This window comes from Nannobrachium achirus (genome assembly GCF_963921795.1).
Source record: "Nannobrachium achirus genome assembly, chromosome: 20".
In the NCBI taxonomy this organism is placed as follows: domain Eukaryota; kingdom Metazoa; phylum Chordata; class Actinopteri; order Myctophiformes; family Myctophidae; genus Nannobrachium; species Nannobrachium achirus.
In genome coordinates, this window is record NC_137827.1 from 26,401,668 (window position 1) to 26,429,591 (window position 27,924).

The 27,924-nt window shown below is 43.1% G+C and overlaps 1 protein-coding gene across 1 annotated transcript; it reads left to right on the plus strand.

Annotated features, from left to right (window-relative positions):
* On the plus strand, positions 1–27,449 carry tonsl (tonsoku-like, DNA repair protein; the record flags this gene model as incomplete). The annotated part of the gene is made up of 28 exons (XM_080750937.1): positions 1–89; positions 200–295; positions 1,432–1,574; positions 2,153–2,336; positions 2,778–2,907; positions 3,076–3,247; positions 3,405–3,519; positions 3,641–3,786; positions 4,006–4,158; positions 4,687–4,812; positions 5,291–5,492; positions 6,007–6,062; positions 6,697–6,786; positions 7,006–7,078; positions 7,210–7,373; positions 8,076–8,199; positions 9,330–9,559; positions 10,153–10,645; positions 11,410–11,594; positions 15,304–15,410; positions 15,649–15,805; positions 19,296–19,374; positions 19,777–20,084; positions 24,235–24,406; positions 24,701–24,876; positions 25,736–25,809; positions 26,425–26,558; positions 27,256–27,449. The coding sequence occupies exons 1-28, from the start codon at positions 65–67 to the stop codon at positions 27,447–27,449; spliced, it is 4,308 nt and encodes a 1,435-aa protein (XP_080607063.1). The 5' UTR covers positions 1–64.
* Between the last annotated feature and the right edge of the window lie 475 nt (positions 27,450–27,924).

The following is a 27,924-nucleotide window of genomic DNA, read 5'->3' on the forward strand; positions in this document are numbered from 1 at the left end:
CACTGAGCCCAGGCCCCCGATCGATCCGGTGTCTTAATTCGCATTCGTCAAAAGTTGAGATAACATGAGCACTTCACGGGAGATAAAACGTAAGTGCAAAACTATTACTTTGACGATCTTTGATGATCAGTTGTATCTCTTCCAAATTGTCAATTACAATATTACTTACTTCTGATCGTTGCTTATGTTTTATGAACAGAGTTGCAGAAAGCCAAGATCAAAGCCCAGAGCAATAACAACCTGAAAGAAGAGGCCAGTATCTGCAATCAACTGGGGGAGCTTCTGTCCAGAAATGGTAATTTAGGAGATTCACAGTCAAGTATACCCTTTAAAGAGGGATACATACAGGTCGAGTGGGCACCTAAACATTGTGCGCTTTGACAATCTTTCCCCATAAATGTACTGTATGTTTTGGAGTAGCCTACATTCTACATGCTCTGAGACAGTGAGTTCATTTTTGGTAACATCACATCACTAAGCTTTATAGTACTGCTGTGTAAAGCGTGGTTTATCCACAAGCCCTAAAGGAGAGCAAATCCCTAGCCTCCTTCAAAATTGGTATGAAAAGTCACCTTCAGACAGCTGCTACCCGTGACTTGTAAATAGACTAAGCCCCCATGCTCCCCCCCCCCTTTTCTCTTTTTCTGCCTTTGTATTTGATGTTATGCTTTTGAAACTGATATTATCCTAGATAAAGTACTATGTTCTATCCGTCTGTCTTTCAATGTTATATGAGATACTTAAAGTGTGGTTCCTGTGGAAATAAGCCTCGGCTTTCTAGGATCTCCTTTTAGTTGACCTTGTACCAGTGATTTGTACTGTCATGAAACTGTACTTTTTTCTATTGCAAACTTCTAATAAATTCTTCAATCAATCAATATAGTCCGAAGAACCAACTAGGTCTGAATAAACCAGCCTATTAGATGCATGAAATACCTTATTGATCCCGGGGGGAATTACAAATGAAGTTACAGATGCAATATGGTCATTCCCACCGGGCAAGATAAAGATAAAAAATGTCTTTCTCAATTGAAGTGGATGGTAGCTCCAGTGTGGACACAACCATCCACTTCAATTGAGAACTAAATATTTTTCTTGCCCGGTGGGAATGGCCCTTAAGTAAAGTACTGTCAGATACAGCAATACAATAAGAAATATCCATCAATAACAGTATACACTGTCACCTACAACTATCCTGCACTATGCAGAAAAACAACAAGGGGTTACAGTGTCCTCACAGTATACCGCCTTAATCTGGGCTGGAAGTTACCTCCTGTTTCTGACATAAAAGTAGCCTACACCCCCCCAGCGACGATGTACAAGTAGAAGTACACCCCCTTGACTTGTCACTGGCACGGAACTACTGTATGAATGAACCGGAAACTATGAATTAATGATCCTGTGCAACACTGTTTGACTCTCCCATCCCAGGGGATTATGAGGCTGCCATTGAGGAGCACCAGCAGGAGTTGGCTCTCTCAGAGGTGCTAAATGATGTGATTGGAAGAGCTGTTGCCAATCGTAAAATAGGAGAATGCTTTGCTGAAATGGGAAACATTGAAGCTGCTTTGAAGGTGAGTCAATTGTCATCTTTAAGGTGTGTGTGTGTGTGTGTGTGTGTGTGTGTGTGTGTGTGTGTGTGTGTGTGTGTGTGTGTGTGTGTGTGTGTGTGTGTGTGTGTGTGTGTGTGTGTGTGTGTGTGTGTGTGTGTGTGTGTGTGTGTGTGTGTGTGGCCTTTATTAATAGTACAGTAGGTAAATAGGAAACCGGGAGAAATGGGGAGTGACACGCAGCAAAGGCTGTCGGGATTGGAACTCGAACCCGTGACATGCTGTCAGACATCAGAGCCTATGTGGTATGCACCTAGACCGCAAGGCCAGCGGGCGCCTGTCAATTGTCATCTTAAGAAGCTTGGAGTATTTCTTTCTCCCAATATATTTGACCTGTTAGCCCGTTAAAACATTTAATTCTATAAACTTTGGAAATATGCTGTAGCTGTCAAACGGTATTGTCAAGGTGCTGTGTTACATTTGTCTTCATTTGCTGTAGAATGACATGACCAGACCTGGAGTATGCCTTCTGCTTTCTGCAGAGAACACTTCATATGATGATATATGGATGCTTAGAATGTGTTGATTCCATGTGTCCCCAGCACCAGAGATGTCACCTGGACCTGGCTCGCTCGGTCAGGGATCACGCTGAGGAGCAGAGAGCTTTGGCCACCATTGGTCGAACCTTCCTCTTTCGCTTTGAGTCAGACCAATCAAGGAGCAGTTTAGAGCAGGCCGAGGATGCGTTCACAAAGAGCCAGAAGATTGTGGAAGAGCGACTGGAAGGTGTGTTTGTGTGTAATCGTCTGTCCAGAAGGTGTCCTGCGAAGTGCCATGTTCAAGCTACAATGCAGGGCTCATTTTAAAGAATAAAACATGGTAGAATATGTTAATACAATATAACTAGTACATCTGCAGTTACTAAGTCGCCTTACTCTTCCATTGAAACATTTTGATCCTCGTGTCGGGTTGGACACCTACTCGTTACGTTATTTGAAGCAAAGTCGCTTTTGTAGTTCACACATTGCAATTATCTCTATCTAATAATTCAGGAGGGAGAGACAATGAACATAAAACTGAACAGATTGTAGCTTTCCGTGACATTTTATCGCTGGATTTCTAATTTTTCTTTTTAATTTCTTGTGTGTGCAGTAATCCTCACAAGGCCTACAAGTCAATATGTTAGTTATTCACAGTAAGGGACCTCCTATACCTAATCTCTTATAGGAACTGTGCCAACCCGGGAACTGAGTGAGATGAGGGCACGTCTGTTCCTCAACCTTGGTTTGGTCTGTGATCATCTGGGGCAACCCGACCGCTGCAGTAAATTCATCAAACATAGTGTCTACATCGCAAAGTAAGAGCATGTATAACCACTTGATCACATGCAGCAGTCCTTTTGATTGATTGAATACTTTATTAGTCAGAAATGTAATCGGTACGGTACAGTCAGACATTTAGGCTAAAAGGATTTTTCAAATGCATTTATACCCCCATGTCTTTTACCTTTTTCTACACTTTGAAGAAGGGACAATTTACTGGAGGATCTTTACCGCGCCAACTTCAACCTGGGTATCATCTATTATCGTAACGGGCAGCATTCCAATGCTGTGCGCAGTCTGGAAGAGGCCAAGGGGTGTGCAAAGAAGACTAAAGATAAGTTCAGTGAGAGCGAGTGCTTCCACTGCATTGGCAAGGTAAGAAAAACCTATGAATATGAAACCTATTTAATCATTAACTTGCCAAATAAATGTCCTATTGTGTTTTGCTTCAAATTGTCAGAGTTGATGTAGTTGTGTGTTTTGTTCCCACACCGACGGGGGTGGGTGTGTGTGTGTGTGTGTGTGTGTGTAGGTCCAGTCGTCCCTAGGTGATTTTGTAGCAGCTAGACGTTCCCTGAAGCAGGCCCTCCGGCTAGGCTCCCAGCACCCTGTGGACAGACAGGCAGTGAAGAAGGCTTTTAGATATGGTGAGAGAGACACATTGGATATAGGTTTATTTGGCGAAATGTTAACTGTCCAACGATGTTGCCAGGCGCCCATTGATTTGTTCAGTAAGGACTCTGTTATTGCACCGCAATAATTCCATAGCGGACCGTGGCTGCCAGTTAGAAGAAGGGTTGGGGGAGGACCTAGGACGGCGTTCCCATGAGGCTGTGGGGCTGGCAGAGCAACTGGGAGATCTCTATTGTAAGGTGGGCTGCTACAGTAAAGCCCTGGATGCATACAGAGCTCAGGTGAGAGAAATGCTTATCAAACTGACACCAACTACAATTTTTTCCGACACTGAATCCAATAATAATAGTTTGTTTTTAGTTTAGGAGTTCTTGATTTAACCCCCAGTACATCTTTCCCCCAGACACTGGGATGGTAGTTTAATGAATGACTGAACAGTATAAAACGAAGTAACCCATTCGCTTTCATGATAAATAATATTTAGGTATTTTGTCACACAGCTGACCAGTGCTGAGGCACTTGGAAAGCCAGCCAGAGAGCTGGCTGTCATCCATGTGTCCCTGGCTGCTACCTACACGGACCTGAGACAGCATGACAAGGCTATACATCACTATAGGCAGGAGCTGGCCTTACGACAGGGAAGCCCCACTGAGGTATGGGTTCAATAGCTGCATTAGGAACATAGGAAGTATGGATAGTTGTACAGTACAACTTCTTTGGTATCATGATTCTTCTTTTCACTAGTAAACACGACACCATCAAACAATACTTAGATTTGAGTTGTGGTTATTGAATGTGAATTTTATTAGATGGTGTGATTGAGTGAAATGGAAAGCGAGGATAAGGGGAGATAAGGGAAGAGAGTATAGGGGATGAAGGGCTGAGGGAGGATGAGGCCAAGGGAGGAATGAAGGGATAAGGGTGGCTGGCGGGATGAGTGTGGGGATGCTAGGAGAGGAGATGACAAGACCCAATGATGAGCTACAGTATGTGTTCAATATCTGGATTAGGAGGCTACACAAGGTCTGAAATAAGTATGAAGACTAAATCGAGACTAAATCGTACTGTTTCTTTTGTATAGTGATAATTATTTTGGTGTGCTACTCTTCTCACACTTCACTCTCCATACTCATACACGTATGTCGTATATGTAACTTTTCTTTCTTTCTTGTGTCTATCAGGAGTGTAGCACATGGCTAAACATTGCAGCATGCCAGGAGGAGTGTAGCCATGCGTTGGAGGATCTAGACAGCAGCTATAGCACTGCTCTATCCTGTGCCCAAAGAGCTGGGCAGGCGAGACTACAGGTGAGGGTGTACGATAACCAGAAAGACCGGTATCCTAGGAAATTTTCCATTTATTAATCAGATAATTGAGAACCATGTTCTTTAGATTTTCTTTTTATATATATATATATATATATATATATATATATATACAGTACATCAACAAATCAAAAAGAAGAAATTCGAATAGATTGTTTATAAAAGCGATTACTGTAGTATGATTAACCACTTATGCCTTATTTATTATGTGTATGTCGAAAATAGTCTATAAGCTCAGTAGCTAACAACCCGTCACATCGTGATACGTTGTAAGCATGTAGACCGACTATTTTCGGCTATTATATATATATATATATATATATATATATATTTTACAGGCAAAATTACAATTAAAATTACAAGTAAATTTGTTTAAAAACTACTTATATTTTTGTTTAGTTGGATTAACTGTTACACCCCTAATCGTTACCCTTATCTCTCCTTGTGCCACCAACTATAGAAGCGTGTGCTGAGGCTGTGGCTGGCTACCCAGAGACGCGCTGGCTCGTTGCAGGCTGATGACACGGAGGCCAGGCTGCAGGAGCTGTGTGCCTCAGAGGGTTGGAGGGCAGATGGGAGTGACGGGGAGGAGGAGAATGAAGAGGAAGAGATGGAGAACAGTGAACCATTGGTGGATAGTGACATCCAGCTGTCAGATTCAGGTGAGGCTGCCATGTTACAGATTGTTAAAAGATATGTGAATATTGTAGAAAACGTCTTTTCTCTTTTTATTTATTTATTTATATTTTTACATTTTCTTTCTGTAATACAATTTAGATTCATTGCACATAAAGCGAAATATTCCAAACTTTTTTTTCTATATATAGAGTATATAGGTGTATATCATGTTTTCCACGATATTCAATTTGTTAGAGATGATACTTTATACTTACACTATACAAATAGTGAAAAAGAGCTGATTCAAAAAGAATAATAGCAGAACTACATGCTTGTTAGTTATGAGTTTAGTTTGTAGGTCTTCTATTTTCAGAAAAACTATGTACCCAAAATAAGGATGCCTGGTTTAATGTGGTTTAAAGCTGGTGTTCGAACCACCCTCTGTCTTTCTGTCATATCTTGAGTTGTGTTAAGATTATTTATTGGATTCCATTCTACTAATTTGTTTCTGTGTTTGGAAGTCGTCACACCTTACATAGTTGTTCCTTTGATTCCTAGATGACGATTTGGAGGGCTATGACAAGATGGTGTCCGGAAGGAGGACAGCAGGCAAGGTAAGAGTCAGAGTAAACTGACTAATCAGTGACCGGTAAACATTGTATACCGAATGTACTACCGAATGTGCAATTGAACTGCAAAATCAGAACTCCGATACACTTTATTGGCCAATGAAGGATATACAATCAAGTCCTTCCCTTGAAGGATTTCCGAATGAAATGTCAACTTTCTGTCAAGCGGTACTTGCCAAAAGGTTTTGTGGGACGAAGTATATGAGCATGGTGCCTCAATGGCAAGGCACCATGAAACTATAGATTACATACACATTCTAGAGCCGAGCCAATTTGCCTGCTGGCACAATTGTATTCACAAATATATTCATTATACGTACTGTATGTAGTCATTTCCAAAAGGAATAATTTCATTATTTCAATTCATGTCTTGCACCAATGGTACTCGGGTTCCAGGGGGTCCCTAGCTAAATTACTGATAGGTAGGTAGAAATTGGACCGGGTCTGTAAAATCTCTCTATAAAACACTCAGGATTAGTTTAGATTGGGGTCCCAGTGATTAGAAATTGTATCAAATTGGAGTCTGTGGCCAAATGCATATCAAACTGGTCCTTGAAATGAACTGATTAGTTTCCCCCCCTTTTTTCTTTTTTTCTCCTTACTTCTGACCGCCACCCAGTGGAACAAGAGGAATGACAAAGGCGAGACATCTCTCCATAGAGCTTGTATCGATGGAAACCTGAAACAAGCCCAGTATCTGGTGGAACAGGTGAGCAATAAGAGCTTCCTAATGTCACATTGTAAAGCTTTCATGGTCAACTATTTTAGAGCATATAATGGCATGCCTGCAATGGTAAGATCAAGATTCAAAGTGGTTACAATTACTGCTCATAAAGTCATAATTGGAATGATAATTGGTGGTGGCGTTTCACACCCTCAGTTATGATGATTGAACATGGTTAATGTTGCCTCTTCTAATGTATGCCAGGGTCACCCAATCAACCCCAGGGACTACTGTGGTTGGACTCCACTGCATGAGGCCTGCAACCATGGCCACGATGGTACGCAATTCAACTTGATTGTTATTGATCCTTTCTTAATTTTTTAAAGATAAAACTGCATTATATAGTGAGATTTATGAGACCAAAGATTGTCATATTTATGTCTTGCTCTGTCTCTCTTTGTCCATCAGAGATTGTTGAGTTGCTGGTAGCACGTGGCGCTAACATCAATGACCCTGGAGGTCCGCTGTGTGAGGGGGTGACTCCTCTCCATGACGCGCTGGCTTGTGGACATTTCCGGGTGGCCAGACTGCTGGTTGAACGCGGAGGTTCTGTCACCGTACGCAATTCCAAGGTGTGTGTTTTTGTACCAAGAGAATGGGCTACTAGTGAGGTGGCTCAGGTGTAAAGCTGCCCGCCAGAGTTTAGGGATTTGCCTGTGTTTCGGTGAAGGGAAGCCAAGTGGGGAGTGTGATATTTGTCACTGCATGTACTCCTACGGTCTGGGATGTCGCCTGTCATCATTGGTGAATGTTGAGCGGGAGGAGTATGATGAAGGCTCTACTACTAGGTCCTCCCAGTGGGGGCTCCTCACTGGCAGGTGAGCCAACAGCAGTAGCACGCAGTGAGAGGTATTAATTGCCATAATAATTACTCAATTGGGGGGAAAAGGAGTCAAATGCATTGTCTACTGTAAAAAGAAAAGGGGAAAAAAATAATGGGGTACTATAGGGCTGCAGCTATCGATAATTTTCTTAGTGATGATCTTATCGATTACATTTTTATCGAAGCGTGTTTTTGGAAGAAAAAGTGTATTTCAAGGAATCAATGCAAATCATTTCTACTAATTCATCTACGTATAAAGATTAGTCTGAATTTGCGTGAGCCACTTAAGCCCTGTTTTATACTTGTTGTACAACGGTGTCATGCAAAAAAACTGAAAATAGCTGCATTTCTTTTGTAACTCAAGTGATTCAATGTATTGGTTGCACCCCTACTGTATAAGCACGTTTTTGTCTGTCCTTGTATCTGTCTCTTGCCTTTCCCTCCTCCTCAGGGTGAAACTCCCTTAGACTCTCTTCTCCATTGGAAGAGAACATACAGCAGAGACCTGGACCAGGAGACCAGACAGGAGTGCTCAGCTACAGAGAGACTACTGAGGAAGGCGTTGGCAGGGGGCGGTGAGGCTTCTATATCATCGTCTTATACCAATATGACAGTCGATCCTTTGTGGGCGTTTCTTTGCTGGAGTGCCAGATTAATTGAAATGTTAAGTTATTGGATGCTGCGGCTGCCAGTCTCCTTGGGCTATGCTCTCCAGAAGATGGGATCCAAAAGTCATGCAACTTTCTTTTTTATGTACTCATATTTCAATAATTTAAGCCTGTTTATACCGTAAGTCGATGGCTAGAACTATATGGTAATGCTGCAATTCACAGAGAAGAATCCCTACCGCCCGGCCCCAGTCTAATGAACTTCATGGATATTGTTTGATGGTACAGTATGCCCACACCGGTATAACTGCTCTGCAGACAGTAGTTATTATTGGATTCAAAGGGAATCGGTTATCGCTATCAGCTGTATCCCATGTTTTCATCACATCTTGTCAGTAACGCCTGTCAGCCCTTTAGGGCGAGGTCGCTTTTCGCCCTTAGGCGTCTTACTGGTATCATTACTGTTCATTTTTTTTAGCGCAATCAAGTTGCATGACCTGCTGTTTACCAGCCACAAACCCATTCAAAAGTGTTATTTTCTAACAATAGGGAATCCTTTACAGCAGGGAATCCTTAAATCCGCGACCTGTATTTGCTCACATAGTGGATATTTATTCCCCACAAATGCAGCACTTTGCATCGTCCAAATTCACCCTCGCTCTGCCCCATTTCACAAGGCTCAGAGACAAAATGGGCTGAAATATGCAAATAAACATTTGCCTTTTGAAAGTAGGTCAACTAGCGTCAGCAGTGTGGGCAGTTTACCACATAGATAAGTAGCACTTGCAAACTAGCTGAATGTTTAGGGCACATACGTACAACATGGGCTCTAATGCCTGACAGCAAGTCCTGGTTCAATTCCCCGCCAGCCGGATCATTTGCTCCATTTCACTCTCACTCTTTTCTTTATGCCTAGCAAATAAAGTCTCAGAAAAAGCCCCATATATAGCATTTGGCTGCTTACCACTGATTTACAGGGGCCACCAACTATCCACTCATGTGTATCCTGCTGTAAATACTCATTACATGGAATTGCACTCTCATATCCGTCTTACAGATAAATATAAACACATTTTGTGTTTATCTGTCTACAACAGTAGCTGCTGCTCCAGCTCCAGCCAAGCCATTTGATGCCCTGCAGGATAGCCAGCTGTTTGACGCTGAGAATTCAGAGCCACTGCTACCCAGCAAGGGTCGTTCCCTAAACCATGAATGGACACGGCTGTCTGAGGAGAGTGCAGTACCGTCCAGCCCCACACGGAGGCAGTATAATGGCTCAGCACAGCGCTCGGGAGTCAGAGGGACAGGGGCTACAGTTCTTTATGGGGTAAGAGGTTCAGTTACACAGGTGTGGCTGATAAGGCTACTGTACTGACCAATGTTTTTCGTCTGTGATCACAAACTAATCAATCAAAGAGATAATTGTCATCCATTCAACGATAATTGTGGTAACATGAAAAGACATTACATTTTTCAATAATCAAATGCAAAGAAGTCTGCAACTGGATACAACTTGTTTTTGCACCTTATGATGTTCCTAAGCTCAGCTATACAGATTTTCATCTTTTTACAAGTTTTTAGACATCAAATGAAATGCAATTGGGTGAGGTATAAGCCTTTACGGTATGAAGAACCGACAATGAATTGGATTTGCATGAGTTGGATTAATAGTTGTCATGAGTTATTGGAAGGAGTTGCCTTTGAGGAGAAAAAGTAAAGGAGGAAATCGGAAGACACTAAACGTCTTTAAGATTCCGACCCAGCGAGGACACCAATTTTTTTCTTTAACTGTACAGAAAATTTGTTTTAGAAAAGAGTTATTAGTAATATCAAGTTATGAACTTGATTTATTTTTAAAAAGGTCCAAAAAATGCCATAATATAACCATAATATAAAAATAATGTCTCACTCTCTCCTCAGGATGACAGCAGCTCCTCAGATGACGGTGATTGTTCAGACAGTCCTCTCCGTCCTGTTCGTCCAAGGCAACGTTTCCCGGCGGCGCCAAGTCAAAAGGAAGCGCCTCCCTCCCAGGAAACCGCCTCGAACCACAGCACCGGCAGAGAAAGCGGCAGCAGGGAGGCTCCCCAGGCCGCCGTCTCGGCCAGAGAGGAGTACCACAGCGCCATGCGAAGGCTCGGCAGTGCCAAGACCCTCCACGCTCAGAGTCTATTGGAGCCGCTGTTCAGCAGCACCCCTGCGGTTTCATCCAGTGGCACGTCTGCACTGATACCAGAGGAGGAGTATTTGATAGACGACTGGTTGGAGGATGACGTGGGGAACGCTCAGCCGAAGAAGAGGAGGAGGCTCGGCTCGGAGCAGAATGGCATGAGGGCAGAGGGGGGCGCCTCCATGACTCCTGCACCCAGAGCTCCAGCCAGACACACTGCAAACTCTGCAGCAGCAAGCAGAGGTGATAAAGATAATAATCAATAATCGTGGATGCTTAAATTTATCGTGAAACTATCTTCTTCTTTCGTGTATCATCGTCCTTTATGATTGGTTGACAAGATTTTATTTCACAAGATTTCTCCTCCGACATGCACTGGGATCATTTCACCTTTTATTTGCAGAGCTTTAAACTGCTTATCCGGCACCATTTAAACCCTCGATAATTGTTAAAACGGACCTGGAAATAACGTACTTGATGCACTCTTTTTTTTTTTCACTCTCTACCGAATCGCTTTGCCAAAAAATAGCCAATCTACAAGATCACAACGCATCGCGCTGCGAGCGTGTAGATCTGCTATATTTTGGCAAATGTCCGTCCCGGGATAATGGATCTTGAGGATATTTTGATTATCGCAATAATATCGTAAATCACGATTCCTTTGGTCACAATAATCGTGACATGAAATGTTCACATCGTCCCATCCCTACTAGTGTTCAGTCAGAAGGGCCGTCAAACACACAAGCCCACATCTGTGGAGCTGTTTAGTCGGTTTTATTTTATACATTACATTATTTTATACACACAACAAATGTATATCTTTTTGCTTATAATGATATGCCCAAAATAGAGATGGAGATTGTTAATGAATTATTTTACTAAATTAGGGAATACTTTTTAAATCATTTATTAAAATCTATATCAATTAGCATTCCTAATTTACAGTTTTTCCTCACTATACTAAAAGGAACCCTCTTTTCTCTCATTCTCCTCTGCTGTCTCCGCAGTCCCATCCTCCTCCAGCAGGGGTCTCTCTCTTAAAAATAATCGCCAGGTCAAGATGACTCAGTTGTCTGGAATGGTCCGGTTGGGGAGGAGAGAGGTCACCAGATCACACAGCCCGACCATAACCGATGACGATGACTTTCAACCTTACACGCCCTCCCCACCACCCCAAATGCACACTATGCAGGTGAGAATCAACCTTACACGCCCTCCCCACCACCCCAAATACACACTATGCAGGTGAGAATCAACCTTACACGCCCTCCCCACCACCCCAAATGCACACTATGCAGGTGAGAATCAACCTTACACGCCCTCCCCACCACCCCAAATACACACTATGCAGGTGAGAATCAACCTTACACGCCCTCCCCACCACCCCAAATACACACTATGCAGGTGAGAATCAACCTTACACGCCCTCCCCACCACCCCAAATGCACACTATGCAGGTGAGAATCAACCTTACACGCCCTCCCCACCACCCCAAATGCACACTATGCAGGTGAGAATCAACCTTACACGCCCTCCCCACCACCCCAAATGCACACTATGCAGGTGAGAATCAACCTTACACGCCCTCCCCACCACCCCAAATGCACACTATGCAGGTGAGAATCAACCTTACACGCCCTCCCCACCACCCCAAATGCACACTATGCAGGTGAGAATCAACCTTACACGCCCTCCCCACCACCCCAAATACACACTATGCAGGTGAGAATCAACCTTACACGCCCTCCCCACCACCCCAAATGCACACTATGCAGGTGAGAATCAACCTTACACGCCCTCCCCACCACCCCAAATGCACACTATGCAGGTGAGAATCAACCTTACACGCCCTCCCCACCACCCCAAATGCACACTATGCAGGTGAGAATCAACCTTACACGCCCTCCCCACCACCCCAAATACACACTATGCAGGTGAGAATCAACCTTACACGCCCTCCCCACCACCCCAAATGCACACTATGCAGGTGAGAATCAACCTTACACGCCCTCCCCACCACCCCAAATGCACACTATGCAGGTGAGAATCAACCTTACACGCCCTCCCCACCACCCCAAATGCACACTATGCAGGTGAGAATCAACCTTACACGCCCTCCCCACCACCCCAAATACACACTATGCAGGTGAGAATCAACCTTACACGCCCTCCCCACCACCCCAAATACACACTATGCAGGTGAGAATCAACCTTACACGCCCTCCCCACCACCCCAAATACACACTATGCAGGTGAGAATCAACCTTACACGCCCTCCCCACCACCCCAAATACACACTATGCAGGTGAGAATCAACCTTACACGCCCTCCCCACCACCCCAAATGCACACTATGCAGGTGAGAATCAACCTTACACGCCCTCCCCACCACCCCAAATGCACACTATGCAGGTGAGAATCAACCTTACACGCCCTCCCCACCACCCCAAATACACACTATGCAGGTGAGAATCAACCTTACACGCCCTCCCCACCACCCCAAATGCACACTATGCAGGTGAGAATCTCTAAAAAGATGATCTCCTTGATTCCTCTGATTGGGTTGCCACTTAAACCATCTCTGTCAAAATGCTCTCAATAGAAGTACTCTAGTACTATAAATATGAGGTGGACAGCAGTGAGTTAGGTTTGTAAAACAACAAACAAAATTAAACATCCATCCCTCGTTTTAATGAAGTAATGACACAATCTGACTTTGTGTTCAATGCAGCTTCATGTTACATTAAAGATGATAAATACACCAAAATAGACTTCCCCCTATTCCGCATTGGAATGTGCAACTGTCCTTATATCTTCTATACCAGGGGTCTTCAACGTTTTCAGGCCAAGGACCCCTTAGTTGAGCGAGAGATAAAGCAGGGACCCTCACAACCTCTTCATAGATTCCATATAGTTTCAACAGCACAATCATCAGTGTATTTTGGATTCATGTCAATTAGTGTTTTCAGATATTTAACCACTTGAGCCGTCATTACCTAATAAACTTGACCTTTCACTCTGTACTTATGGACACTAGGGTTCAAGTTGTTAATATAAAAAGGATTGGAAGGGTTGGAGGACCCCCTGTAGTAACTCTGAGGACCCCCCTAGGGGTCCCGGACCCCCTGTTGAAGACCCCTGTGCTATGTCTTGGTGTCTACTCATTTCCCTGTTCTCCAGATCATGTGTAAGTTGGCAGTAGCCTGGCATGGCCGGACTAATATCACTGGCTGATGTTTCTGTAATTAATTAATTGAATTAATCAGTTAAAGTCCCAGCCCTACTAATAATTGATTGTTCGGTTAATTGAAAAAGCAATAAATGCAATAATCGCTAAGAAAATAATTGATTGTTGCAGCCCTCGTGGTGGGTTTGTATAGCTATTAGGAGTCGTCAAATAGGCAATTGTTGGAGCCACTTCTGAATTGAGCTTTCATCTTTATGAAATGAAAAGGCAAATGTGCTTAATCTTCATTGGAGTGCCCCTCGCCCACTTCCCTATCAGTTAGATTTGCCTCACTGTTTCCATTTCTTTAAGGCTTAGTAAGCCTTAAAGAAATGGAAACGGTGAGACATTCTCAAGTGATTTCATTGTACTGTAGGTACTTTTAGTGATTAACCGTAGATCTTTTATTGAGCGAACTAGGTGGCCTATTGTTCTCCATATTGAGAGCAGGAATGTAGATGTGGCAACAATGAAAAGCTTAAAACTCACTCAAGGTGCTACTCTCCCTTTCAACCTACTGTTAAAACACCCCACTTCCTTTTAAAATAATCTTTGCATCTGAACAACACATCTCTAATAATCGTTGATTATTATTATCTTTAATAATCGTTGATTATTAGAGATGTGTAATCGTAAATCCAAAGAGGGGGTTCATTGCACTTAAGGAGGATAATATACGTATTAATCAATTTTATTATTCACAAGAACGTATACATCTCTGTAGAACATGTTTCTATTTAGTTATTTCCGTTTGTCATACAGTACATTTATTATACAACCTAAAGTTAACATCATGAAAAACACACTGGGGCAGCTTGGACTACTTTGACATTTCAATGTTACTGCATCTTTCAGTCTTTCAGTCATGAAGGGCAGAGGCTGATAAGGCATTGAAATACACATGCGTACAGTATCAGTGTTCTGTACCGCTTCTCCTAAAGCACAAGCTTTGAGTGGAGGCTGCAATTTCAATGGTCAAACTAAATTAACCACTTTGAATAATCGAAATAGTATTCAACAGATTTGTTGATTATGAAAATAATCATTTGTCGGAGCCCTATTTTGATTTTGTTATTAAGCTGCCACCATTATGCTCTGTGATTTAGAACCAAATTAAATTCCCCTTATTATTTAAAGCTGCAATCCATAATCGTTATCCCTTACTTCAAACCTGAGTCTCTGCTTGTGCTTTTGAGAGACTACATATTCATAACGCTCAGCCAGGAGTCAGTCTCCACTTGGCAGGGGGAGATATTGCACTTTGTAGCTTCAGGAAGTACTTCTTGTCAACCAGTAGGTGTCCTATTCCATGCCAGATTCTTAACATACTCTACTATACAGCTTGGTTAAAATAAAAATGTATTGATTTAAATAAGTTATAGATTTCAGCTTTAACAAACGGCTGGCTGTAGCTGCAGCACCCCTATGGGCTTCATTACTGGAATGTCATTTGTAGAGAGTCTGCTAATTCTTGATTACATCAGACAGTGATGAATGTGGTGCAGGAATACCATCAGTCTTCTCCAGTACTGTGACCACAAGTACTGTATTTTACATGCACTTAACTTGCACAAAACAAGTTGAAAAGTGTGTGTATGCAAGAGTTGAAGTGCATGTGTGTGTGCGTGTGTGTGTGTGTGTGTGTGTGTGTTCATCACATTTCTATAATTATGTAGGTTCCAGCTCCAACATTGGTCACTCCACATCACGCCACATCAATGCCTCCTATCAGAATGAGGGTCAGGGTTCAAGAAGATGTGTTTCTCATTCCTGTTCCTCAAAGGTTGGTATAATTCTGTCTCCATGACTCAATGGTGCCGTTGGTTGTTCTCAACATACCCGTGAAATCAATTGTTTCACTGCATTCTACTTTTAACACATACACATTATTCATGTGGTTACTAAACTAAAGACAAAAATGTTAGATTTTGATATGACCAGTTTTAATATCAAGGAAGCATTAATGCATACATGTAGATCGTAGAATATTGTAGATGTTATGGTCTTCCATTGTGTTCCAGTGAGGCAGACTCTTGCACCGTGGCGTGGCTGTGTGAGCAGGCAGCCCAGAGGTTCTACCAGAAGTGTGGCCTCCAGCCTCGCCTCTCCCTGCAGAAAGAAGGTGCTCTTCTTTCACCTCAGGACCTTCTTTTAGCTGTCCTGCACACCAATGAAGAGGTGAGTCCAATAAAGGTTGACAGCAGAAAGTCATGAATATTTGGATGTGTGTTAATCACCTGTTTACAAAAAGAAGCACACAATGTAAAGAAGTGGAGACAATTTTGTTTCTGGGAATGCTCATATATGGACCTTTTATTTTATTTGATCCTTTATTAATAACTAGAAGCTGCCCAGCGTCTAGTCGGCGACCTGGCCAACTAGGGAACGATGTAAATAGGGAATGAATGCCCCGCCCTTTAATGCAAACCCCATTATACCTGTTGTCATAGGACCCGTCTTGACCATCTGTTTGCCTGTGTCCATTTATGCCCATATATGGAGATATCTGTATCTGTCTGTCTGTCGGCGTCCATTTTATGTCCATATATGGAGATCACTGCAGATATAATCCTGGGTCCATTTTATGCCCATATATGGCCATATATGGAGATATCTGTCTATTTGCATCCATTTTATGCCCATATATGGAGATCTCTGTATCTGTCTGTCTGTGTCCCTTTATGCCCGTATATGGAGATCTTTGTGATTCTGCGTCCATTTTATGCCCATATATGCCATATATGGAGATATCTTTTTATCTGCGTCCATTTTATGCCCATATATGAGATCTCTGTCGCTTTTTGTTTGTTTCTTCTTTAAGCATATGGAGATATCTGTGTATATGCGTCCATTTTATGCCCATATATGAGATCTCTGTCGCTTTTTGTTTGTTTCTTCTTTAAGCAGAATACGCAGCCTGCTTAAATCTGCATCATTCAAGTCATCCTCCCAGTCCCACGCTTTGTTGCTTGTCTTATGTTTGTCTTGTCTCTTTTATTTTCTTTATCTTTTTTGGAGCGGACCCCATTAATGCAAACCCCAATATACCTGTTGTCATAGGACACGTTTTGACCATCTATCTGTTTGCCTTTGTCCCCACCCTTTAATGCAAACCCCAATATACCTGTTGTCATAGGACCCGTTTTGACCATCTGTTTGCCTTTGTCCCCTTATGCCCATATATGGAGATCTCTGCACACACAGTACCGGTTGCGGAAAACTCTGATGTCAGACATCAGCTCCGCATACGGGCATTCATGTTATGCCCATATCTGGAGAATGCGCGTGCCGGTGGGAAGAAGGGTTCTCGAGATACGCGGATTACATACAAACATACACATTCACAGAGATTTTTTGTTGACTCGTGGAGTACGTGATGTCAGAGCCTTTTATGAAGTGATGTCACAATGAGTCAGCGCTTGCACCGGTTTCCTCCGAAACACCTGATGTCAACAATCAGCTCCGCATATGGTGATTCCGAACGTTTCGCGCCGGCGTACGTGATGTCAGAGCCTTTTATGAAGTGATGTCACAATGAGTCAGCGCTTGCGCCGATTTCCTCCGGAACAGCCTGATGTCAACAATCAGCTCTGCATAAGGAGATTCCGAACGTTTTGCGTCCATTTTATGCCCATATATGAGATCTCTGTCGCTTTTTGTTTGTTTCTTCTTTAAGCATATGGAGATATCTGTTTATATGTGTCCATTTTATGCCCATATATGAGATCTCTGTCGCTTTTTGTTTGTTTCTTTAAGCAGAATACGCAGCCTGCTTAAATCTGCATCATTCAAGTCATCCTCCCAGTCCCACGCTTTGTTGCTTGTCTTATGTTTGTCTTGTCTCTTTTATTTTCTTTATCTTTTTTGGAGCGGACCCCATTAATGCAAACCCCAATATACCTGTTGTCATAGGACACGTTTTGACCATCTATCTGTTTGCCTTTGTCCCCACCCTTTAATGCAAACCCCAATATACCTGTTGTCATAGGACCCGTTTTGACCATCTGTTTGCCTTTGTCCCCTTATGCCCATATATGGAGATCTCTGCACACACAGTACCGGTTGCGGAAAACTCTGATGTCAGACATCAGCTCCGCATACGGGCATTCATTTTATGCCCATATCTGGAGAACGCGCGTGCCGGTGGGAAGAAGGGTTCTCGAGATACGCGGATTACATACATACATACATACACATTCACAGAGATGTTTTGTTGACTCATGTGGAGTACGTGATGTCAGAGCCTTTTATGAAGTGATGTCACAATGAGTCAGCGCTTGCGCCGGTTTCCTCCGAAACACCTGATGTCAACAATCAGCTCCGCATATGGTGATTCCGAACGTTTCGCGCCGGCGTACGTGATGTCAGAGCCTTTTATGAAGTGATGTCACAATGAGTCAGCGCTTGCGCCGATTTCCTCCGGAACAGCCTGATGTCAACAATCAGCTCTGCATAAGGAGATTCCGAACGTTTTGCGCCGGTTTCGGAAAACCGTGGGTCGGGTCGAGGCTCGGCACTGCACTCCGCGCCGCGTCGGGGAACGCGCGTGCCGAATCTGAAGCCGGTGGGACGAACGGTTCTCGAGATATGCGGGTTACATACACGCAGAGATACATACACGCAGAGATTTGTCGCATTTATAGATAGATAATATGTATCCATATACATAAAATATATTTTATGCCCATATATGGAGATCCCTAGCTCCTTTCGGAACCCCTCACTCCACTGCTACGCAGCTCCGAGATGGGGTTCCTACTGGTAGCATGCCGGAATCCTGCGGCTGGATCGCCGATCCGCCGTTAGCAAACACTTCTTACCTTTGGTGAACACTCTATCCAAAAAGTGACGGGTCTCTGTTCATCTATAATCGTTTTACTTCTTTAAGGTGGTAGAAACTCGAAGCACTGGGGTGAAATAAATACTTTATATAGCTCAGAAGGTCAGCCGGTTCTGTGTTTTCCCCGTTGTGTAACTTGTGTATATACCACGTGACCAGGGGAGGCAGTAATGTTTTCCTATGCGGCCGCAACTTCCGGAATGTCTAAGAACACAGAACCGGCTGCTCTTCTGAGCGATATAAAGTCTTTATTTCACCCCAGTGCTTCGAGTTTCTTCCACCTTAAAGAAGTAAAACGATTATAGATGAACAGAGACCCGTCACTTTTTGGATAGAGTGTTCACCAAAGGTAAGAAGTGTTCCCTAACGGCGGATCGGCGATCCAGCCGCAGGATTCCGGCATGCTACCAGTAGGAACCCCATCTCGGAGCTGCGTAGCAGTGGAGTGAGGGGTTCCGAAAGGAGCTAGGAGATCCCTATCTTAACCAGCCACACAGATATGGGCCATGTCTTGGCCATCTGGCCAGTGATGTATATCGATGACATCAGGGATCTTCATATATGGGCATGAAACGGATTCTGGGGAATAACCATATGTGGACTTAATGGTGACTGAATGGTCACCTGTGATATCACCTGTGATGTCACAGTGACAAGGGAACCAACCCATAGAATGTAAAAATGTGTACTGACACAGACAGATGGAGACAAGCTGTGACATTTCTCATGGTAAACTGCGACCTTTGGTCGCAATAAACCCATCATACTCTCCATCTTGAATTTTAAAGTGAAGAATAGAATTGTCATTTTAAATTCTCTAATGTTCAGGTCTTGGCTGAAGTGTGCTCTTGGGTTCTTCCTCCTCTTCCTGAGCGCTACAAGAAGGCCTGCCACAGCCTGGCAGTAGGTGAGGAATATACACAGACACACACGTTTAACTATTACTGTACTATGAGTCATAAACATTTTAGGATGGCACTGAAACGTGATGTGTTTTGAGCTTGTAGATCTGCTTTTGTTAGGTGCACGACACCAGCGCGCAACTTGGTGTAAATCAGTATAAATCAGGTATAACCCTAACTCCTAAACCTCCTAAACCTAATTTCTAAATGCCTAATCCCGACTCCTATCTGCATCTTTGCCTGATTATAACCATTTTAACCATAAAACAACATTTCTCTTCTGAGGACCAGGACAATGGGCCTCACAATGTCTGTTTCTCAATGGCCCTCACTAGTATGGTAATACAAGAACACACACGTCAATACGTTTTTTAATGACCATTGCTGTGTCTGTTCATCCCGGGCAGATGAGAACAAGCGGGTGTCCCGTCTGTGCGAGGTGCAGGATGGAAGCCCCTCTGTGTCGGTGTGTGGCCTGGGCCTTCCCACAGTCTCCCTCAACCCTCTGCTACGGGCCCTCAAGCTGCAGGACAGCCTCACCGAGCTGCGTCTGTCTGGCAACCGGCTCCAAGACAACCTGCTCTCTGAACTGGCCGACACTGTGGTCACCATGCCTCGGCTCCGCCTACTAGACATTTCCTCCAATCACATCACGGGAGAGGGACTGCAGAAAGCGGTGGATGTCTTAAAAGGGCGGACTTCCCCTCCGTTTCCGGTACGCTCACTGGCTGGATGTTTTTTTTCCCCCTATTTTTAATGGCTTCATTATCCTCCTCTGTCACTGAGCGTTAGCATGAGATGAAGCAGTTGATGACAAAGTTGCACAATGAGGAGTTCTACAGAGTCAATATGCATATTGTGCCACGTCTAACAAACTTTAATTGATTTTCCAGATGCTTATGTATTTATCGTTGACACATATTTATTCCCTTATAGTGGTATGAGCTAAATGAGTCACTGTGGTTCCTCATTGCCACTTAAGGTGCTTTTCGAATACAGGAACTTGGCGACGCATACCATGCCATGACACACATTTCACAGGATAGATTTCCATACAGCCGTTTCAGGCTAGGTTCTTAGAAACTATACATTTTGGCCCGGGTCAGCAGGTACTGTAGTACTAGTTCTGGGAACGCATGGAAGGAGCAAGCAGTGCTGTTGCTCTGGATTGGTCAAGCTGAGGTGATGCTCGCAGCCTCGCACAACAATTTCACCCATTTTCTTTAGAGCGTGGCTCTGCAGGAGGCTAGACGTCTTATAGAGTCAGTCTGTGTGTGTTAGTCTGTGTGTCTGGAGCTAAACTCGCAACGCAAACTGCTGTTCTGATGAGCGCCACATTGCTTCTTGTGCTGCCAGTAGGCCAAGGAAGTACCTCTGGAGTCGGGAGAGTGTTTTTTGCAGTTCTTTCAGTCCAAAATGCAACTGGGTTAAAGCAGCAGAAGCTTGTGATTGGCTGCGCGGAGGTGACGAAAATCGGGGGACGGAGATGCACCTAAACCTAACCTTAACCCTTACCTCAGTAAAACTAACGCTAGTGAATGCTAACCTGGTAAATGCTAACCTGCCGACTCTGGTGAATGCTAACCTAGTGAATGTTAAACTGGTCGGACCAACGGTGCTTAACCCAGTTGCGTTTTTGATACACTCGGACTGAAAGACCTGCAAAAAACACTCTCCCGAAGTACTTCCACCAATATTTGTTAACATGTTTTATACTTTCGTATTGAAGTCAAAGGGGCTCTATTGGGACGGAAACCTTGACCAAAGTTGGAGTCATACGTCTATACGGTATGAGACGACTGACTCTGGCACAATCCATCGTCATCACTGACGGATGGATGGCTATGATGAGTCGTTTGATTTCGCAAAGCACTATTTTTGCTGTTTTGCCTAACCTCACAGCATGTTGGATAAATGAACAGATAGAAGCTCATATTTGTGTCTGGGGAGAAGTGAGCATTCAGCGGGAGCTGAACTCGACAATTCAATGTGCATTGAGTACACAACCAAACAGTCAAGAGAAACTATAACTACCGTAGGTCAAAGACCACAACATAATAAGTGGCACAAACAGGAAAATGACAATAGAAAATGAATAGTTTAACGTACTGTTGCATTGGTGTGAATTAGTCACTAAAGATCACAGCTCCACCTTGTTGGTGCCTAAACACAACGACCATTCACTTCCCCTCCTTGTTTACTGCCGAGGTGTGACACATTGTGGTGAGATAAATGTGTGAGATAAAAATGTCAGTAGCTCCTTTTACTTTCTTTTTTCTTTCTATGCAATATGTGAAATCGGTCAGATCTGACCTACTGGCAATCACTTGCATTAAAGGGAGCCTTTACTAGTTTCTAAATAAACTAGTAAGACGCCTCAGGGCGACACGCGACCTCACCCGAGGTCGCGCCAATAGATTTCCATACCCTACAGCTCGGTTTCAGACTAGGTTCTTAGAACCTATACATTTTGGCCCGGGTCAGCAGGTACTTTAGTACTAGTTCTGGGAACGCATGGAAGGAGCAAGCAGTGCTGTTGCTCTGGAATGGTCAAGCTGAGGTGATGCTCGCAGTGTGGCTCTGCAGGAGGCTAGCTGTCTTTAGAGGGTCAGTCTGTGTGTGTTTGTCTTTGTGTCTGGAGCTAAACTCGCAACGCAAACTGCTGTTCTGATGAGCGCCACATTGCTTCTTGTGCTGCCAGTAGGCCAAGGAAGCACCTCCACCAATTAGAGATGGACCGATTGCAAAATTCTTGGCCGATACCGATCCACCGGTTTTATGAAGGTCTGACCTGCCAAAACCGATTTTTCAGATACCGATTTCTTTAGCTAAAAGAACTAGAAAATAGGGTTGCTCCAATACCCTTTTGTTTCAGGCCAAGTAGGCCTACAAGACATACTTCAATTTGAGTACCAATAAGCTAGAAGAACACTAATGCCAAATCAATCACAATAGTACAATATCCAAAATCACAGACAATATCCAGTCTAATATGACCGTCTGGACTAAGCAGGAGGAAAGCAGGTGACGCATGCTTTTTCCCCCCCTTCTTTTTGGAGACGACATTGACACAGGATTATGGAATATATCCTTACATTGCAAAGGTAATCATCACAATCTGTATTCTGTAGGCTGCCTCTAAGTAGACTGGCTGCTACTTGCTAATGTTTACTTAGTCACAGGACCGAGCATCATGCTGTGCAGTGCCATAGATACAATTGGCCGATTTTGGCATATTTATGTCAGTGACCTGCCGGTCACCGATTTGGCCGATACCGATGTCCATCCCTACCACCAATATTTAACATGTTTTATACTTTCGTATTTAAGTCAAAGGGGCTCTATTGGGACGAAAACCTTGACCAAAGTTGGAGTCAAACATCTACAGGTATACTGTGTGAGACAATTCAATGTGCATTGAGTACACAACCAAACAGTCAAGAGAAACTATAACTACCTTAGGTCAAAGACCACAACAGAATAAGTGGCGCAAACAGGAAAATGACTGAATAGTTTAATGTGCTGTTGCATTGGTGGGAATTAGTCACTAAAGATCACAGCTCCACCTTGTTGGTGCCTAAACATTCATTCACTTCCCCTTCGTGTGTACTGCTGAGGTGTGACACATTGTGGTGAGCTTAAATGTCTTTAGGTCCTTTTCCTTCCTTCCTTTTTTCTTTGTAAGAAACTAGAATTTCGTCCGCCTATGTATCACGTTGGGGCGGGTGTGTGTGGGGGGAGATAAACAACTTTTGTCAACGTGCAGGCATTTGTCTGCATGCGTTTGTTGGTGTGTGTGTGTGTATGTGTGTGCGCGTGCGTGTTGTGTGCACCGATAGCAGACAAGACGCAGTTACACATTGCGCGTACCTATCGAATTCAGTTCAGCTTGTGTCGGATCCACGCGTAATCTACCCTTTAATGGAGCAAAGCAATGTTTTGGTGAAGGGAGAGACGAGTTGTTGATACATGGGAATTACAGACGGGTGTACACATACAGCAAACACACACACACACACTCACTCACGTACACACATGAAGTGCGAGAGCTGACCAAGGTGGTCAAAGTAAGTCCACACACACACACACACACACACACACACACACACACTCTCATTCCGAAACAGACACACAGTCACACACACGGCTCAGCCGATCCAATAAGCCGAAGTATTTTGAGGCACAATCGCTCGCTCGATCCACGCACGTTCCTCATAAATCTGTGCAGTCCATCTGGAGTTCCATGCATTTGCAGGCACTCTCAGAGGGGAGGCTGCTAAAATCCCATAGCGGTCCCAGTTGAATGAATGAATGGTTTATACAACTTTTAGCATACTATATTTGGAAAAACATTTTATGTCAGCCTGACTCGCCAGGGGAAGGAAAATGCTCCTGTGACTGCGTCCTGCTATGACGTTTGAAATTAATTCATATAGGCTATAATTGTATAGACATTTTCCATGTCATACCTGAAGGCAGCATTCAAGAGAATTGCCTCGTCCAAACATGATGAAATAATTGCCCTCTCTGTGTAGAAATCCATGCCATTACACCACATCTCCAGTATTGACTTGATTATGCTTAGTTCAGTGTGGTATCACGCACTGAAAATAGCCGACCTCCAAGCTGAGCTTGGAGGTCTGCTATTTTCGATATTTCCACCAAAAGGTCCTTTTATAAATGTCAGCCCCTGCCTCTCTAACATTCTCTGCACGTCCCTGTTCTCCAATATAAGTGGCGGCTTGTGAGAAAATGTAGGATAAACCTGAGACTAATGGGAGTATTGCACAAACGGGTGGGCATGTATTCACGGGTGGATCTCTGTGTTGCTCATTGAATGACTTGTTTTTCCTTGATTTCCCCAGTATTTGGAGGAACTGGACCTTGGCATGAACCCACTTGGTGATGGTGTGTCTGAATGCCTGTCCTGTCTGCTGAACTACTGCCCCCTGCTGACGAAGCTGTCCCTCCAGGCCTGTGGCCTGACCGCTCGATTCCTGCAGCAGCATCGTCTACTGCTCGCCCGCGCCCTAGCAGGTGATGCTTAGCGAGGGGCGAGGCCATTGAAAAACCCACATGGCATTTATTTTTTGACACTTTGGTTCACATGCTCTTTTATATTGTATTATTATCGTATAATTCCTAATCATTTCAAGATTGAAAATCCTTTACATCGCCAAATTAATAGCCTAAACAACTGTGCTTATCAAAAACACTCTATGCAATATGACTCAAGTAGCCAATAGTGTAAACCTAATTGATTTGACCATAATTGGCAGAAACAAACACATGCACATGCGATAGAAATAACATTAATATTTCCTCTGACAGGCACGGGCCACTTGAAACAGGTGTGTCTATCCCACAATGCCCTGGGCTCCACAGGCTTTGAGCTGGTGCTGAAAACACTGCCCCTCTTTTGTCTCACGCATCTGGACCTGTCTGCTGTTCGAACTGGGCCTGGGGATCACCCCGCACTGGAACACCTGGCTAAAATGTTCTCCCAGGTATACAGACACACACTCCTCCTGGAACGCCTCAGTCAGTAAAGTCTTCTATGTGTACAGACACGTTTTACACACAGGGCTGTCACGATTATGACATTTTACATGACGATTAATTGTCACTCAAATAATTGCGATTAACGATTTAATTGTGTATGTGTCGTTGACAATTACATTTCTGTTTGGCTTGTAGGCTTTGAAGTTGCACATGGTAGATATGAGACATAACTTAAAATATACAAATAAATTACTGACATATTTGACAACTTTATACTTAAAAAAGAACATTGATAGTGGAAATAGCCGATCTACAAGCTCACAACGCGTCGCATTGCGAGCTTGTAGATCTGCTATTTCCACTATTTTTGACTTTTTTTTTTTTTTTTATATATATATGAACATTTTTCAACATGGAAATGATTATGACGATTATGAAAAATAATCACGATTATGTCAAAAAAATCACGATTAGACGATTATGTAATAATTGTGACAGCACTACATGCACATATCCACAATGAGTTGTACACTGCATTGGAAGGCTCTACGATCATGGCTTGGTATAAACAAGATTAATGGCATCTACAGTAAATGTTACCCAATGCAAATGGGGTTACAAGATATGCATGAATCGTACAATGACTATCATGCATGTTACCCTGTATAGGCTATACTTGTGTATTTTATTTCTGCTGTACGTTTCTGCTACTGTAAGATGAGTCACTGACAGCGGGACTTGTTCCTTTAAAAGCATACTTGGCCAAAAGTCTGATTCTTTCTCATTCTGCATGCAGTGGATATTCATGATGTTCCAGATATGAAAGTGCTCACCAGTCAACATGGCACATTGTTTTACTTACAGGAAGAATGCATGCTGACCCACTTGAGCTTGGCAGGAAATGGTCTGACTGACACCAGTGTAGCCATGCTGGCCAGGTGCGTTTGTGTCTGTTGCTCTGTGTGTCTTAAAATGTAGGCAGTGGTGTAAAGTTACTAAGTACATTTACTCAAGTACTGTACTTGAGTACAGTTTTGAGGTACTTTTACTTTACTGGAGTATTTCCAATTTTCTGTACTTGTTCTAATACTCCACTACATCTCTGAGGCAGATATTGTACTTTAAGTCCACTACAATTATTTGAAAAATGTAGTTACTAGTTACTTTTTGATTATTATTACAAAACATACATTAACCATTTCAACCCTATACAGTATACATTTTGGCCACTTGAAAATAAACGGATCTACAAGCTCACAATGCGTCGCATCATGCTATTTTCAAATTTGTATACATTTGAAAACGTGAATGGGACATTCTGCATATTGAGTACTTTCTACTTTTGGTTCTTAAATTACGGACAGCGTACATCTACATTGCATTATTGATACTTTGATTTAAATAAAACGTCTGAATACTTTTTCCACCACTCGAATGTAGTCTCCAGAGTAGTTTGAGTAAAAACACTTTAGCAGAGTCATGCAAGAGTGCTGATTAATTGTTCAGGGTTTTCCCTGGACAGGAAAATACAACGCTCTTGTCTGTCCCTCCAGGTGTCTTCCTGTCTGTCCGTCTCTTGTGTCGTTGAACCTGTCAGGAAATCCATCTGTGACGTCGGCAGGCCTCAACAGCATTCTAATGGCTCTTCGTGAAGCACGTCGACCCTTGACCCATCTAAACCTTCAAGGTAGGGTTTTACTTTGTGCCTCTACCAGACCATTGTACGGTTGAAACAGTTAATCAAACTAATAAATTATAAACAATAAACAACAAATCAACAATTCGATTTTGGCAAAGAAACAATTTTAAGATTTGGTTGTTTTTTTGTGTCGGTGAAGGTTACAGGCGTGCATATGGCGTGCGATACAAAAACCTGAGCTTATCACAGGTAGAAGTCGTAGTGACGCAAGCGTTCATGTGGCTAACACCATTGACATCCTGTGTTCAAGGGCTTCTGGAAAAGAAAACAACTATCTTGTAACTTGAGCTGCACATGCAAGGAGGAGGGCCAGTCCATTATTAAACACATTTTTTTCCTGTGTCCCCAACAATTCTTTCTGGGCTTAAATACTTAATTTAAGCCTACAATAATTAAAAGATAGGCCTATCACTAAATAGTAGTGCTATCTACAGATAACGTTCAATTGAATACACATAAAATGGCATAAATGGGCTGTGCACTGTGCAGTCCACTAAGGCTGTGAAATTTAATTGGACTTTGATGTCGAATTGTGATCAATAGAATAATTGATAAGAAAATGGCAAAAAGTTGCAGCTTTAGATCATAGTTCAGGGCTCTGGCTCTTTCATGTAGATGTATAATTAAACTACAAAATATTTTGTGCGCTGTATGATTTCCTTGCCTGTTCCCATACTGCGTCTAGGTTGCCAAATATCCGGCCCCTGGAACAGTGCAAGCATGGACGATTTGTCAGAGCAGGTCAGGGACCTCCGACTCTGCTCTCAGGGTCTCAATAAACTCGATCGCCAGGCCTTACATCAAAACTGGGACCGTGGCCAATCGAAAGGATGCTTCCTTGACCGCAACACCAAGTGCCTCCTCTCTTCCGCCCCATGATTGAGAGGAAGACACTTCAAGCTTTCTGACACTAAAATATTTATTATTTTCACCTCTCTTTGTCATCACAGAATGTTGACCTGTGGGACACCTGTAATGTCATAGATAATAAAGACACATGCTGTTTTGTTTTACATAGGGGTGCTTTTGCAGTGTTGCTGCACGGACTCAATGACCGCTTTCAGCATTCACTTGACTGAAATGGGACAATGAAACATCAAGTGAAATGGCATCCTGTAACGTACGTGTGTTAATGTGAATATATGTTGGATCCATGCAAAAAATAGGTTTTTGTCTATTGTGATAGCTTGTTATTCTTTTTGGTTTTTTTACTATAAAGAAGAAATATATTAAATTGATCATTATGTAGTTTGGTCATTTTGTTCAGATCTAGCCATTTCTTTTCACTGGGTAGTAAGGGTAATAATAATAATAATAATAATAACAATTACCTACTCCTCCCGCGAGGGAAATT